Source organism: Typopeltis vanoorti, chromosome 23 (assembly GCF_054136105.1).
Source record: "Typopeltis vanoorti isolate ZY-2024b chromosome 23, IOZ_Tvanoo_1.0, whole genome shotgun sequence".
Classification (NCBI taxonomy): domain Eukaryota; kingdom Metazoa; phylum Arthropoda; class Arachnida; order Uropygi; family Thelyphonidae; genus Typopeltis; species Typopeltis vanoorti.
Window position 1 is genome coordinate 57513429 of NC_143571.1, and position 17299 is coordinate 57530727.

General features: G+C 33.9%; 1 protein-coding gene across 1 annotated transcript in view; it reads left to right on the top strand.

The window, feature by feature from the left end:
• The window catches only part of LOC150093874 (uncharacterized), a 135435-nt gene that overhangs the window by 30074 nt on the left and 88062 nt on the right, over positions 1 to 17299 (top strand). The window contains exons 2-9 of the mRNA XM_090412544.1: positions 712 to 892; positions 2530 to 2674; positions 3177 to 3316; positions 10417 to 10575; positions 11136 to 11207; positions 12611 to 12697; positions 13540 to 13625; positions 17087 to 17247. Of these exons, the coding sequence (XP_090268670.1) occupies positions 712 to 892; positions 2530 to 2674; positions 3177 to 3316; positions 10417 to 10575; positions 11136 to 11207; positions 12611 to 12697; positions 13540 to 13625; positions 17087 to 17247 (1031 nt within the window). The remainder of the gene's footprint in view (positions 1 to 711; positions 893 to 2529; positions 2675 to 3176; positions 3317 to 10416; positions 10576 to 11135; positions 11208 to 12610; positions 12698 to 13539; positions 13626 to 17086; positions 17248 to 17299) is intronic.

The window sequence follows — 17299 nt, forward strand, 5'->3', positions numbered from 1 at the left end:
AAAGATATCTTTAAAACTTTTTCGCATTTTAGAAGAGATGCCAATTAACAGAAGCAAGGAACCTTCTTTGTCGCAAAAGAATTGCTTACTAATAATGATTATTGTACTTTATGAACACATTCAAAGGCAATACAATTTCCATTCATTTTTACGAAATACTACGTTGGAAGTTTCCGCTAAATCCTTTTGAACAAGCAAACAAAACAAAAAGGTTAAAGAAACAGTTAAACTTTTCCTTTGGAAGATTTTTTTTACTGAGGCACTACAAAGGAAGTCTGCTTATTGACATTATGTAATGTGTAGACATAATAACAACAGTCAACATACAGGTACTTACAGAAAAATGGAATCACCTAAGTACAAAAGCTATACACGTCACACGTCAACAAAGCACAAACACATAATAGGTGAAAATATTCTCATCTTTTTTCCTATATCCCCATTTTTTACATACGGGTATAAGCAATGTATTACCAAAATCATGTAAACTACCAGTGGCATATAAAACGATCAAAATTCTTTACTGTTTATAGCTCATATAAAACCAGTGTAATATGCAATATCACATACTGTATATAATTAAACTGATCTGATAAGAATTGCTATACGAACTGTATTGGTAGACTATATGAAGGATATTGATAATCAAAATACTTTTTTTTTTTTTTGATAATCAACGCTTCAAAATACCAATTATTTTTTCTTGTTTAGAATTATGGTGCGCACTGTTAGCTATACACTCCACGGTTTAGTGCCTACATCCAGTATATGTGCTGATCGTTACGATAGAGAAGCAGTGGTACACGCACTGGGAAATGAAGCAAGCATAAGACCAAATTTAGTACTAGGACAATTGCCTTCCACGCAGGATGAGCTGCTAAAATTAGATCAGGTAAGTAATTTAACTAAATAAATAATGACAATGGTAACGCCAGTTCTGATCTTTTTGTAAAGAATATATTGTTTGTATGCCTTAAATTGTTGAACAGATGTTGACCTGAAAAAAAACCTGAAGAACACAAAACATGTTATATTTGTTGTATTATAGGCAATTACCCATAACACATGAAATACATGAAAACTGTGAAAAGCTACAACATTTAAAAATTTGAAGCTCTGCATTTTACATTTTTAACTGCTGATTATATTATTAAAATATACTTTGAAATCAATATATCCTTGTGGATTTTCAAGCTTCAAAATCCAATGTTAAAATCCAATGTTAAAATTCGATGTTAAAACCTATCTCTTAATTTTGAACACAGTTTGATGGTGCTTCAGAATCTTTTTATTGTTGTTGTTGTTGTTGTTGTTGTTGTCGTCGTCGTCGTTGTCGTTATTGTTTTGATTTTAAGTTTCAACCTTTTAAAATGCCTGAGGTAAGATACTTGAATCTCCTCCTCTCCTTACGTCTTTAATTGTTTAATTAATTAAAAATGGTTTTCGGATTGGGTTGGTTGAAACTGCGGTAGAAGCAGCTAAGGCGCTATGAGGCAAAGGGAAAAAAATGCAATCTTTTGTTAACTAACTGCACTTGTTATTCGAGTTACTGCTTCCTTATGAGAGCGGGAACAATTCACTTAAAATACATTCTAGAAAACTGAAAATTGGAAAAATTAAGGAACACGAAAATCCGATCACTCACTTGTCCTAATTTCAAAGTATCTAGTGAGTATATAAATATTATTACTCCAAAGTAATTATATGGGCACACCTTACGATACATTTACTGTTTAACTATATAGGCTGAATGGTTATTTTAATTAAGAATATTTGTCTTTTATCTTTCCTTTTTTATTGAAATTTTGAGAGGACTCAAAATTAAAGTAAAATCAAATAAAATTGATTTTACTGATCTTATGAATAATAATGCAATATTATTCATTATTATTCATAATAATAATGAATAATATTCATTATTATTATGAATATTAATGAATAATATTCATTAATATTCATAATGAATATTATTCATTATATTCATTATAATGAATATTAATTCATTATAATGAATATTAATTATTCATTATTTCAAGAAAAATACACATATTTTTCTTGAAATTTATTTTCAAAATTTGAAACAGTTAAAAATAATTTATAAAAATGTTAAAAAAAAAGAATATACCTTTAAACATTTTATATTATACTATGACAATTGTATTATGATAATTAAGTAGGACAGCTATATATATATATATATATATATATATATATGTGTGTGTGTGTGTGAGTGTGTGACGGAAGGACACACACGTGTGTCCTCCGTCATATATCTTTCCTTTGGTTGGAAATACGTGGATTCGAATTCCTCTGAAGATGCAAGGGCCATTAATAAGGCTCCGCAAGTGAGGGCGAGTTAGTCGGTCTCTGACGGAGGTGATATGGTTTTTCTATTCCATAATCTTGGATTTATTTTATCACAACAAATCAGATAAACCTGTCGTATTAAAACAATACTAAGGTTCATCTCGTTAATTCGCTTGGCATAATTTTAAATAGCAACAACTCACCTATATGTTTTTTTTTAAGGTGTTCATTAAGTCAGAATTAAAGGTGGGTGTGATTTTCGTAAAAGAAGGGCAGTGCACCGAGGAGCAAATTCTTTCCAATCACCAGAACAGTAATAAATTCGAAGACTTTCTTTCCATCTTGGGTGCCAGAGTTCGACTTAAAGGTAAAGATGTCATTTCTTATTAATCAAAAATCAAAATTGGATTAAATGTAAAAAAAAAAAAAAATGACAAGAGAAGCTCTTATCTTCCTAAGTCGATTAATCTAATTTGTTCAGCAGATCTGTCTGTTATCGATTAAAGTGTGTACTTGCATGTAGAATGAATGCATGATTTTACTTGAAAAACTGTGAAGATTAAATTTCGGTTGCCAGCACAAAGTTATCATCTGAATTAGTAATAAACCAAAGAATTGCTAGCTTAATATCGTTTAGTTATTGGTGGTGCTGTTTCACACTGATTGCTGTGTGGCACGCCAATGCGTGGATCTGTTGTTTTAAGGTTTCATATCAATTTGAATTTTGAAAGAGAGCATAATATTCATGAACATAGTCGAAGGCGATTTTGTTTAATATTTTATAAATAAATAACCAAACAATTTTCTTGTAAATATGAAGCATTTAAAACATTACATTTTGTGATATTTCTGATTTGCATTTCAATTAGGATTCGACAAGTACAAAGGAGGTCTAGACACGGTTCATGATTTAACAGGCACAGAATCTGTATATACATGTTGGAAGGGTATCGAGATCATGTTCCATGTCTCCACTTTGCTTCCTCACGAGGATCATGACCCACAAAAGGTGAGTTGTTATTTTAATCCCATAAAGAAAATATAAAGTACAGTTAACCCTTGAATGCCGACCTCCGCGCAATTCGAAAATCGGCGTATTACTTTTGATTCTCCAAATATTTAGCTACTAATTGTCTATTGTTGAACGGAAGCCTTACCGATAACATAAACAGTCGATTAACACATATGCTATATGTATTATGTACTAAATAAATAAATAAATTCTGTGTGATGATACAGCGTTCCCCCTTTATACGGGAGTTCGCGGTACCATCTAGTCCTTCCAAATTTTATCCGGGCTCCGGAATTGGCATAGGATGACGAATCAGACCTATGGCTGGGTCAGTATTCCTGACTGTAATCCGTGTGTGTCCTCGGACAGGTTTGCCTGCTTGCGGAATGAAAAACACCAGATAAACGGGCGGAAAAAACTCCGCTGTCCACGCCCAAGATCGGCTAACTTGGCTATGGCTGAGGAAGATCCTTCAGCTCCTCACGTCGTTGACGGGAATCGAACCTAGGACACTCCTTCCCCAGGTATATGGTCGCGAAGCGCAAAGCCATATGCCTGGGGAAGGAGTACTGTATTTTTACAATAAAGTAAGCTAGAGAAAAGAAATGTTATCAAGAAATTCATAAGGGAGAGAAAATATATTTACAGTACGGTATTTATCGATACCGTAAGTTTACGTCGTCTGTTTGCAAGATGAATCGTATGTCTGTCAGTACCTACCTCAATATTGTCTTATATGATACAAAACACTGTAGATGTTATACGTATTACTATAACATCTACGTATTACGCATTAGCCTAGCCTATACACTAATGAATGAATCGTTATAAAATTTTTATTTTATGATAATTAATTAATTTAACTAATTAATTAATTAATAACTTTTTATAATAGATTTGTACATATTTTATGGAGTAAATGGTAAAAATAGACTAGTATCTACATATATTTTATGCATTCATGACATACCTAACTTTTTCTTAATTTTGCCGATATTTCTAGGCTATGCGGTTCGTCTGCGAGTTTTTTTTTTCCAAATTGTTGAATCTCCAGAAATTTTCCAATATATTTATTGAAAAAATCCGCGTATGAGTGAACCCGCGCAGTTCAAACCTGAGTTCTCCAAGGGTCAACTGTAATTCTGTTTCGTTTAAGGTAACGTTGCATACAGTAGGCAATGAAAGTATAAAAATTATATAAAATAGTTAATTTTTGACGGACTTCTAATGATCTGAGGACCACAAGAAACCTTTGTTTTTTTTTTCTTTTTCAATTTGTCTTAGATTATGTCGAATGACGCCTTAGTTGTGACCTCAATAGTGCACGTTTCCTGTTTAAACAGATCCTGAAATATAACCCATAGAATCTGGAGATATTTGTTGGATCCTACTCAGATCCTAATTTAAGGTCCTGTTTAAAAAGGAAACGTGTAGATTTATTTTTCAGGTAATACCGAGTAATCCGATGTAATAATCTGAATATCCTTGATATGTCACAATATACTCATGGTGACAACAACCGCATACTCATGACATTCCTCTTCTTTGTATTCCAAGTACAAACTAAAAGAAAGAAAGAAAGGGCACTGTTCTCCCTCCTTCAAGCAAAATATAGGACTCATAAACAGACTGGTTGTTGCCATCTCATGCTTTCCGTTTGGAATATAAATCTTTCTTTCTCTCTCTCTCTCTCTCTCTCTCTCTCTCTCTCTCTCTCTCTCTTTGTCCACTCCGAAGAAAAAACACTAATATCTTGTCCGAGAATTCCATGAAAATTCATCGAAAGGTAGTTCATCCAGAAAGCGATTCGTCGAATGCAATTCATGGTAAAAACAATACACCAATAATGGTCAATGAATTCCTTTGATAGCATTTCATGTCTTCGTTAAAATTATCTAACATTAGTTAAGATGCATACAATATTATTGGGTGGTTAGCGAGGATTTTAGTAACTATTTTGTACTATTTTAAAATATTCTGTATTATCTAAAATTTAGAATATTACAGAATAATGTTTCAAAGTAGAACATTATAACGACTTCGTAACTGAGTCAGTTTCGAAGATGCCTTTGAATGGAAAGACTTACATTCGAATCCGGTCTAGGACGCGATGAACCTTTATCATGGCTTTTCATCTGAAGGCGAGTTAGCCGGTCTCGTGTATGGTGATAGAAGGATTTTTGTCCTGGAAACTCGGGATTTTTCACCCCGAAAAAAGACAAATCAGCCAGAAGAAACACGCAATCTACAGGTAAAGAAGACTCTAAGAATAAGGATTAACTAACCTATTTCATCGCATCTGGATTCGAAAGTAAGCATGGTCTACGTGTAAGCGTGAAACAGAACATTATATATATATATATATATATATATATATATATATATATAAGATTTTATCTATTAGTATCATTATTATAGTGAAATCTCCTTTCAGTTCATGTTTCGATCAACTTATTCAATAATTAAACAAAACACACACACACACACACACACATATATATATATACAGGGTGTTCGGGATAAATTTGACATAGTTATAATTAATTATATTTTTCCGTAAGTTACATGTATTAACACACACTTCTCTTCATTTAAAAGTTTGGACCCTTCTTCATTCATATACAAGATGTCAGAAAGGATGGATAGCTGGAACCCACCTGAATCATGGAATAGAATAACTTGTATCATGATGATTCGTGCCCGCCATCAAAATAAGGATATTACGACTGCTGCCCAATGCTCCCTGAATACAGTAAAAACAATCAGGCATGAACTAGAGACTTGCAATGGTGACTACGAGGATGTAGCAAGAAGAAAGATCCCTAGCAGACGATCTGATTGCGTTCGTACAGCAGAATTCCTCGCAAATCTGCAGGAACAGGTGTTGAAGAACCCTGGCATTGGAATTCGGGCTTTGTTCGTGGAGTTGCTAACTGTAGTCAAGCCCTGGATAACAAGGGTAGCCAATGGTAGGCCGTATGTATGGCAGCAGGATTCGGCCCCTTGCCACACCTCTGGGAAAAGTCAAAAATGGTTGTCTGAAAATTTCTACGACTTCACCAGTCCAAATGTTTGGCCTCCAAACTCCCCAGACCTTAACCCCATGGATTATTTTGTATGGGGCGCAGTTGAAAAAGACACCAATCGCACTTCCAGTAATACAAAAGCCCAGTTAATGGATAAAATTAAAACAGTTTTTGCGGCCCTTCCCAGGGAGACTGTAGCATCAGCTTGTTCGAGGTTCCGAAGCAGAATTGAAGCTGTGATCGATGCTAATGGTGGTTATTTTGAGTAAATCTTGTTGATAGTATTGTAATTAACTCTGCCTGTAATGTTTTTTTGTCAATTCATTAAATTTAATAGATACAAAGAAGATTTTCTTTTTCCTTACGAAACTGTCAAATTTATCCCGAACACCCTGTATGTGTTTCTTAAAGTTATTTTATTGGTTGTTGTTAAGATGATTTTATGCCCATTAACCCCCCCCCCCCCCCCGATACTGTATGCTACAGAAATAATTATGACATAGTGAGCTGGGACTGGAGAAATTAGTTGGTCAACATCGATCGTTTGCACTGTTGAGCTGATACCGTATTTACTAAATTTTGGAGTTAGAAAATAGCAGTTTATTTAGTAGAAATCAATCTAAGCATTTATCTCTGCTTGCTTCAAAGCAAAAAAAAAAGATATCTGGTCGGGACATTTTGCGATTGCCAATTAAAATTTTTTTGCACCTTGGTCACATAGTCATAATTATTTTTAATTTTTGCAATGACAATTTGCTGATCTGTTTCGTAACGTGCATTTTACGCATATCTGATTTGACTCCAGTACCCCGTGATCTTTGTCACGCTGCACATTATATGAAGTTCCTCATTCCAACTTCATTCCACTCACTTGGAGCCATGCTGTTCATTCTCTATCTTTAATGAAATTCTCTTGATAGCGCTTCATTGTCATGCATATCCCCGACTGTGACCACGACACAATCTGTGCATATTTGAAGGCTTTTAAATATTTCATTACACTGCATTTTTCTTTTCCATTACTTAATGATGTAAGCAAGGACGCGAACAGGAGGGTTTAGGAGGATTTAATTCTACTTTACTGAAATGTTTTCATTTAGTACATTTAATAAAGCTAGCGCCTAGAGAGGAACCTGCCGATGCAAGAGTCCATTCCCCACTTCATCCATCCCTCCCCAAAAGAATTTTCTAACTGTGATGCCAGATAAGAGAGATAAGCGCCAACACAAGCTTGCAGGAATTATTCCTTTAATAAGCGCTATTTGAGTAATAAGAGAAAGGAGAAGATGAAATATTACCATAATTATACGCAGAACCAGTATTAAGAGACTTACATAGGGAGAATTTATTATTTATTATGAACCTTTGTTGAATTAAATTCTTTGAAATACTTAGACACTTGTTTAATCTATAAATAGTTTATATTCCATCCATCCTCATTATTTTCGGAGGTCTTTGCATTTACTATTGAAAACTATTTTTTTTTTAAATACTGTACTTTATATATCATATTGATGGACTTTAAAATAGGCCCAGTCAACAATGTTCACGTTTTACATTCTTCTATATTCTGACACTGGCAAAGCAGTATAGTACTATTCTTTTTAGTAGTAAACGTAAACAACATGATAAAATGAAAATGTATGCTGGTATACTGAGCGGGGTTACCATTTTTTACTCACGCCAATCTGAGCCCCCCCCCCCATAGCTCAGTCAGTATAGGCGAAGCCCTTTGGTTGGAAAGACCCGGGTTCGATTCGTCAGTGATGTGAGAAACTGTATCTGGTCTCTTTTGACTAAGGGTGCGTTAGCCGGTCTGATACGAATATAAGGGAGGGGGGGGTTCACCCGGGAACTCGGGATTTTCGTTCCTCAGAACAAGCAAACCGGCCGGTGAACACACGCATCTACACACACACACACACACACACACACACACACACACACACACACACACACACACACACACACACACACACACACACACACACACACACACACCGGGAGGCATAGGGCTAACCACCTTCCTCAATACGGCAGCAGTTAAACGAATAGAAATCCACGACACCGCATGGTAAAAGAGGGGGGAAAGAAGAGCGTGTGTGTGTGTGTGTTGTCTTATTTCGTCAATCTGCACAAGAATTTTTACAATTACATAACAGAAAACCCAAAAAAATTATAGAAGATAGTAATAAATAATTATTTCATATTTAAGATACTTGTACATTTTTAAAAACAATATTTATGGACAAAGTTTTTTTTTAATTTTTCATTTGACTCAATCGCCTTCTTGAAATCTTAGCATGAATCTGTGAAATTATATTTTGTAATTATCATAGCTTTTAAAAATTTCAAAGTTCATTTGGATTTTCTCAGCAGTCTACAAGTTGTTCATTATTGAAAATATTCTGTTGCTGCATTCATTCTCGGTAAGCAGAAACTTAATTCAATGATTTTTTTTGAAAGCCTCAAAAGGAACATAATTGCTACTAAAAGCCGACTTCGAATGAGATTAATAATAAATCATCATATCGGGATTGTGGGTAGAAGTATTGGAAAAGTTGGTTAAGGACAGAATTCAAGAATGGGTGGATCAGAATATGACACTCTATAGGGGCCAACATGGTTTCGTTAAAGGTCGATCCTGCCTAAGCAATTTATTAGCTTTTTATAATTGAGTGACATCTGAGTTGGACAAGGGGAATGGCTACACAGTGATACTTCTGGATTTTGCTAAGGCTTTGGACAGGATATCCCATGGAATACTGTTGCGCAAATTAGAACAAACGGGGACGGATACTAAACCGGTGATATGGATAAGAGAATGGCTAATGGAGAGATGCCAGAAAGTAGTGTATGGAGGATCAGAGTCCAGGATGAAGCAAGTGACCAGTGGTGTGCCTCAGGGCTCTGTGCTTGCGCCGTTATTGTTTAATTTGTACATAAATGATATAGGAAATAACTTGAAGGGAGATATTCAGTTGTTTGCTGATGATGCAAAGTTGAGTAGCGCAATAAAACATCAAGCTGATGTTGAGAGTTTGCAGAATGATTTGAATATGCTACAAAATGGGCAAAAGATAATGAATGGATATCAATATGGAAAAGTGTATTTTGGGATTAAATGATTACATGCATTTTGGGATTAAAAGATTACCAGTTGTACACCACATTGATGGAACAGTACTCCAAGAGATTGATGAGGCTAGGAACTTGGATGTGTGTGTGTGTATGTGTGTGTGTGTTGGTCGATAGGGAGTTGAAATTCAGAAGGCACGTTGCTAAGGTGTCCAAAATAGTACATAGCATTACTTGGTTATTGAAGAACACACTAACATCCAGAGATAAAGAGGTTATTATTCCTCTTTATAAGGCGATGATACTTTCACATCTGGATTACTGTCCTCAAGTCTGGTCGACTGGATTCCTTGGAGATGAAGAAGTTGTGGAGAGGTATATTTGTTTGAAAAACACCACAATCATAACCACCGCTTTCGGTGCATACTGGCGAACTGATACACTTACAAACAGTGCTGCAATTTTCTCGTAAGTTTAAAAAATAAAATATAACTAACATCTTAAAAACGAAACCATTTTCAAAATCCGGGATATGTTTTCGGGACATTTACTAATACGGGACAATGTTCTAGAATCTGGGACTGTTGGTCAGCCTTATAATAGAATTCTACTTCTGATTATCTTGATATCAATTTAATTTCTCGAATACTTTAAATAATTAATAAATAATTTTAAATAAATTAATCAAGTAATTAAATTAACTTTTTCCGATCATTAGAAAAAGCAATACGTAAAGTAATTCAAAATATATCAGTTAATTAGAATAATAGTTGAGCCACAGATGTCCGACAACGAATCCTGAATAAAAATAAAACTCTTCCATTCATTTTGACTTAATTTTTTTTGGTTTATCCTATAAAACGTTTATTTTCTGTACGAATTGTAGTAGCAACTGAACTATTTAAACTACTATTTTTGCCATATTGTATAGCTAAAATGTAGTATATTAAATGTCTGAGAAATCATCACTTATATATTTAAATTATATTTCAGCTTCAGAAAAAAAGACATATTGGAAACGATATTGTCTGTGTTGTATTTTTGGAGGCAGAAAACACCCCATTTTCTCCAGCATGTATCAAATCTCATTTCCTTCATACTTTTATAGTAGTGAGAACAAGTCCTGCACGAACTTATCCCGCGGTTTATGAGGTAATGTATATAACTGAGCTTACTGTGGTTTCAATGCAAATAGAATAAATTAATTTTTGTCAAAAAATTCCTATTTTAATATGTATTGAAGAGAACTATTCAATATACTTAAACTGGAATGATAAAATAGAGATGTTATCATACATACATGTATCGAGTAAGATAATCTGAACGAACTCAAATAAATTCGTTCAGATCATGCATTCTATGTTATGCGGTAATCTTAGATTAACACATAAAGTCTTCATCATGAAACGAATGTATTTATCCATCCCTTGCATATCTGCGTGCATAGGTTTACAACTCATTCTTACTCCACTCCACTCCCGGATAAATGGTGGAGGAAAAGGAGTAGTGAAAGCTAATAGAAAAATTCAAAACTTCTTTGAACAATGCTACTTCCAAATTGCGATTTGAAAACTATACAAACTGTCATCTTCAACTCGACTAAACACGTTATTTTTTCCGCGTTGTTCAATATAATTGTCCTCTTTTTACAAATATATATCAGTGAATGTTTATACGTCTATAGAACACTGAAGTAAATTCTTCTTGTGCAGGTATCAGTTGGCACCAGAGACGAAGTAAAAGCATACAAGCCTTATTTGTGGCATCGATCTACTTTCGAAAAGGTAAGATGATGAAAGATTTATTTTCTTTGATAACTTTTTTTCCTCTGGTGGTGATTGCTGATGAATTTCAATAATTCAAATAGAAGCAGCATGTATGCTCTTTTTATCTGACACAAATTTGATTTTTGATAAAAATGATATTATTTGAGGTTTTATTTTTCATAATTATAAGCATTTTTGTACTCTATTACTATATTAATATAATTAATTATAGATAACACATAATTTCAACAGACTTAATCGTTATTTCTGAAATCTTTTAGTAGACTGAAGTTATTTGCGACTGTACCGCATTCATGCTCATTATCAAATGTCTGGCCAGGTAATTAACAGAGAATGTATAAAAGAACTGTACATGAGTATAAAAATGTTTGCTATATAGAGTGTTTATCTCCAATGTACCTTCCCTTATCACCATATCCCAGAGAGAAGAATCGATAGATGAATGTGCTCATCACATACCGTTTGTCTAGGAAAGAGACCTAATTACAGTAGCCAAAGTTGATGGAGAAGGGAGAAGCGAAGAGCTGTCCCGTAAAATTTCGACATTAAAAACAGACCAACCAGTAGTCATCTCAGTAGCAGCAGTTCTAAATAATTTGACCCAACATACACACGGGTTGCGGGTCTGCCCACATACAGCATCAATCTGTTATAAGTTCTGAAATTTCTCGTGTGCCAAGGCAGAGTAGTGTATAAAGTGGAAGTCTATGATACTGGCAGACATGGGTTAGTTGTTTTGGTTGATAAAAGATAATCTATCACATCTATCATAAATCAAACCATTTAATACATCTGAATAATATTCCAATCTTCATATTAATCTTAAATATATCCGGAACTGAAACCAATTAGAAAAATGTATGAACCAATTTAATAACAATTGCACTAAACTTTGTTTCTGTTTGTGCCAAATAAGGAACCTTGCTTGGGACAATTATATTTTTTTCAGGTGTTAAACGATGTGAATTCGTCCATAGAAAAGTAACTGCCAAGCACTGAAATCAAAAGATTTTGTAAAGATAGAAAACAAAAATTACGAACGAATGTTTCTACGAATCACAACAAATTTGTAACAAGCTAAATATTCGATTCGACTCTGTTTACTTCTCGTAATAGCTCGAATAAAAAATAAACTGTTTGACTTCAATCTAAAATCATAACACTGACTTCTCAATGCGTTTTAAACTCAGGAAAATGAGCATAAAATAAAATATGATACTTTTAGTTAATGTTTATTATTAGATTAATTAAAATATGTTAATTAATCTGATAATTATATTGTTAAATAGTTAAATATGTTAAATAATCTGAAAATTCGAATAACATTAGCTAAATTTTTAGAGAAATATTATTCATTTTGTCTTTCTTATGTCACGTTTTTAATTTAATTAATTTTGCAGAGTTCTTTATTTCGGGAATTCATGCTAACGAAAATAGTCAATGGAGAACGAGCCAGCTACTTAGCACCTAAGTTCTCTCGAATGCAGGTAATATCTTTTTCAAGCCACTGTTTTATATGAATATTAATTGCGACTTCTGATTCATCTCATGTTCTAAAAATGCATTGTTATCATAATTTAATAAGCGTCATATGAGTTTAAGTCTTGAATTTTAAGCTTCGGCATAAATTGTATAATTTGAAACTTCTTTTCATTGTAAGCAATTAATTTCTGAACAGCCAACTGGATGATTGTTGTTGCCAGTGCAAGACCGCCTATGTCCTTCCTGTCTGTACATTCCACTTATCTACTGAACATACCATGCTGTAGTAAACATGGCACACTATACTTTATTGGTGGGTTTAAAAAAGAATTTATTAAATTAAACTAAACAGTTTTATAGTTTCACGATTTTGTCTCGAATTATAAAATGTAATGAAATGAAGCCAATGAAAAGTCAGATGGTTAATTCAATTTTCATTGGATCATTGGATGCACTTTCCTTTTATGCTTGACAGACGTAAAAGTTTAAACCACCGACATTTTAATGATCCAAACTATATTACAATTTGCATTGGTCAAGGAAATATTTTTATGTTGTATTTATTTAAAGCCGTACATAAATAATTATAGAAATTCAGAAATCTGCACGCAAAGAACTCTAAACGTTTTTTTTTTTTTTTTTTTTTCAAATCCATGGGTCACCTGTTTTTAATTCTCTAAGGTCAAATACTAAATAGTAATGCGACTAGATGATTTGGGAGAAGGAAAAAAAACTAGTCGTAATGAAAAGTGGCAATAAGTGTTAGACGCCATTTGCGAGGTAGTTGTTTGGATATTGCTGATATATAGATGCAATGTTTAGATGTAATCCAAATTCTATTTTACAGGATCGCACAAGAACTCAAATGTTGGAAGATATCGTTACGAATCTCCAGAATCATGCAGAAACCGGACAGATACCCAAACCTTATAGGTATGAAAAATTCGAGACGAAAACATAGAAAATAAAAACAGTAGGGGGACATCACTAGCCTTCTGTCGAGATAGGAAGGATAACGATGTCCCCTGTTATCATTTCTGACAATAAAAGTAATTAAAACATAAAAATCGAATTAAGCAGTAAATGTAGGGTTTTGTTGATTTGAATTTTCGTAAAAACGTATCATACAAACAGAAGCCCTCTGTTTACAAATCTTTTAGGCTTCCTTCAAAATAACACCGATTTAGATGTAAGGGACAAAATAAAAAATTAAAAAAATATCCAAGGAAATATTTTCCTAGGAGGAAAAATGGAAAAGACTAGAGTATCAAGGAAAATTTCCACTGTTTCTTTATCTTTCAGTGATCCAACTTGGTGCGCAGGTTGCTATAAGAATTTCACAAACTACACAGATTGCTAGTTCTCATTAAACCACGAGGTGAGTTTGAAGTGTGACGCGCTGAAGGCGTCACACTTCAAATTTCAAGTTTCGAATTCCAAACTTTATTACTGTATTTTGAATCATATTTTAATGGAATATTTTGATTTCAATTAAATATTCAAATTTTAATTGAATATTTTATTTTCGATTTAAATCAAATTGTCGTTCTCAATAGTCCGTTTTATTTCATGCCAGTTCCTTTTTATTTCTAACAAAACTTAGGTACTTTAAATACTTTTTTTTTAAAATAACAAACAAACAAACTACTTGCATGCGAAGTTCGAATTGTTTCATTCACACGAGTGCACTGTTACAGCTGCAAATTTCGTTTGCATTATTACATATATATTAATCCTTGGAAAGCCTGTGGACCAGTGAAAATGACGTTGCATCACACCGCCAGAAGACGAAAGACCGTTCTAAGTTCGATTCTAGTCGACACCCGTATCTCTATTAGCCTAACTTCGGCCAAAAGCTTCCCCTCCCCCTTGTATTTATACAATAAACAGTGAATTAATTGAGTTATTTTTTGGAAGGTAAGAAGTAAAGAAAGAAAGCCACAGACTAAGTTACAAGTGCATTTTGCTGGTATGCCTTCATAGCATTGTGGTAATTCCATCAACCTAGACTGCAGTGTGTTTAAGCTTTCGAATTTAGATTTTAGTCACCCACTGTGCGAACTTTTTCTAGCCTGTTTTGCAGATAATTCCCGATTTAGTCGGTGTCTGGCGCATGAAAATAACGTTTGTTTTCCCTAAATTCGGATTTTATCAGCAACTCAGAAAAATCGAATGTAGAAACTTATACTCTTTCATACAATAAACATTTTAGATTATGAACACAAGGAGGGGACAATTGTTTGTAGGATTCTCGTTCACTTTCGTCTATGCATACCGGCTAGAGACTACACTGATCTCTTTTGGCGGAGACCAGCTGATAACCTTTCAAAATGTTAGGGTAGCGCTCTTTCTACTCTTTTGGAATATATATATATATATATATATGGTGTTCCTGTTACCTGCGTATGAGACTGACTCACTTTCAGATGAAAAGCCCTTTCTAGTGGATTACCTAAACAATTCCCGATGTTTCGATGATTTAGAGTAACGTCGAAACCGACTGAACTAATAGAGGCTGTGTAGTTTAGTACAGCGCTTGAAATCGGGTAAAGTTAACTTAACCAGTCGGTTAGCAACAGTGAAATCCAAAAATTGCACAAAAGGTATAAATTTAATTCAGAAAGAAATAAAAATTTGAAATAGAAGCAGTAACACTTCCCCCTCACTCAATTCTAGACTGCAAAGTGAAAGGCAGTCAGAAGCTCGATTCTAGAAGGTTGCCGACTAGAGAAAATCTCTCTCTCTCTTTATTATTTTTTCAAAAGGGCCGGCAAGCCACGGCAAAGAGCTCCGCGGGCCATGTGTTGAAAACCCCTGGAATAGCAATTCACAAGACATTAAACAGGAATATAGTTTGATCACAAATGAGATAACCCTCGACACTTATGCTCAATCCAGAAGAAGGCGAATCCATTCCGATACTAGGGTAATCAATCCATTTCGTGGGATGAGTGTCTATTACTGTATTACACGTCGGAAAATTAGCTTTTTTTATGAATGTTTTGTTTTTAAAGTGGTAACTATTTTGCTTGTACAACAGTTGGAAAATCTTACGTATAAAGCACGCGATTTTGCGCATCGGTGACGAATTCATACATCCCTTATTCTTTTCTCTCCTTCAACATGAATTGAATTTTAATTTTGGTCCCTGTATATATTGGGGGAATTGCATATAAAACAGAATTAGTAAATTAAAATTTTTCGGGAGTAGTGTTTGTTTATCTCTGTGGTGGTTCATACACCTATGCAGCCTTTGGTCTTTCTCTTGATCCTGATGCCAGTCCGTCCTCAAGGTATCAAGGGAATGCTCTAGTTTGCCAGGTGTGTTCCATCCATCTCGTCCCATCACCTCGTCAATCTAGAATTTTTCATTAATTTCAGTATTCATATTCCATTTTCATTTTTTGCAGTAATTATATTCTTAGTTTTCATTAATACGTATTCTGAGAATGCGGAACTAGCAATCCTATCACTTATTTCTCAACTTTCAGCAAATATCTGCGGATGCGCTTGTTCTGCTGTACTCGGCGAGTTTTTCCTAAAAATGTGTTCCAGGAGGCAATTTAAAGAACTCGCTTGGAGGACACCATGTAGAAAAGTTCATTGAATCTTTTCTTAATTTCAAATATGATTTTAACTTAGTTACATGGCAAATGATAAACTTTATTAATTTATTATGAGTACAAATACGGTGTAATATTCTCCACCAAACTTCGTACTGTATATAGAGTCAAGTTTCCCGCACATCGACAGCGTAGTGACATTTTCAATATATTTTTCTGGATGGAAGTTTGTTGTGATGTGTCCTTCTAAAATTGCTTTTTCTGCTTCTAAATAAGACTCGGGCTTCTAAATTAGCAGTAGAATTGAGTATTCTAGCTGTTCTTTTGACTAACTTTTTATATTCCAAATACTTTACCTATTTTCATCACTAATTATTATTATTATTATTATTATTATTATTGTGTTAGCAATGCTAAAGTTCTGTTTTGGATAGGAAAAGAGCAGCGCCATCTTTTTTTTTCCGGCTCCCTTGCGAACCATAAATAGTTTAAACAAGTTGGCATAATGTAAAATGAATAGACTTATTTCTCTTGTCATCGTCTTGATGTGTACTTAATCATGCAAATACTGTAAATAAAGTTTTGAACTGAGACAGCCTGCCCTTATATGTGTGCAAGATTTTCAAATCATTAAAATTAAAATGATATTACATATCAGCAGTTCTCAAAATATTAACTGAAAATTTCCATAACATAGTAAAATCCTTCGTATGAGTATAAACTAAAACAGACCATATATGTAAATACTGTTGGAATTTTAAGCTGATATTCATTTTACGCTAACATCTAAAGAAAGTTAAACAATATAAAGGAAATATTTTCTTGTTATAGACGAGGTTCGTGGCGACCAATAGGTCACATGCGCTCTGCCAGTCCCCTCCTTGACAGCGTACGTGATACTTTTGAGAGCTTCGATCAGCTGGAAAAGGATTTCACCAGAGCTTTTCAAACCGAACAGAGTCTGTGTGATATAGTTTTCAACGTTGGCCAAGGTAATAAATTAAAATTTATTGTGTCATAAATATTGCATCCATAGAATGGTGC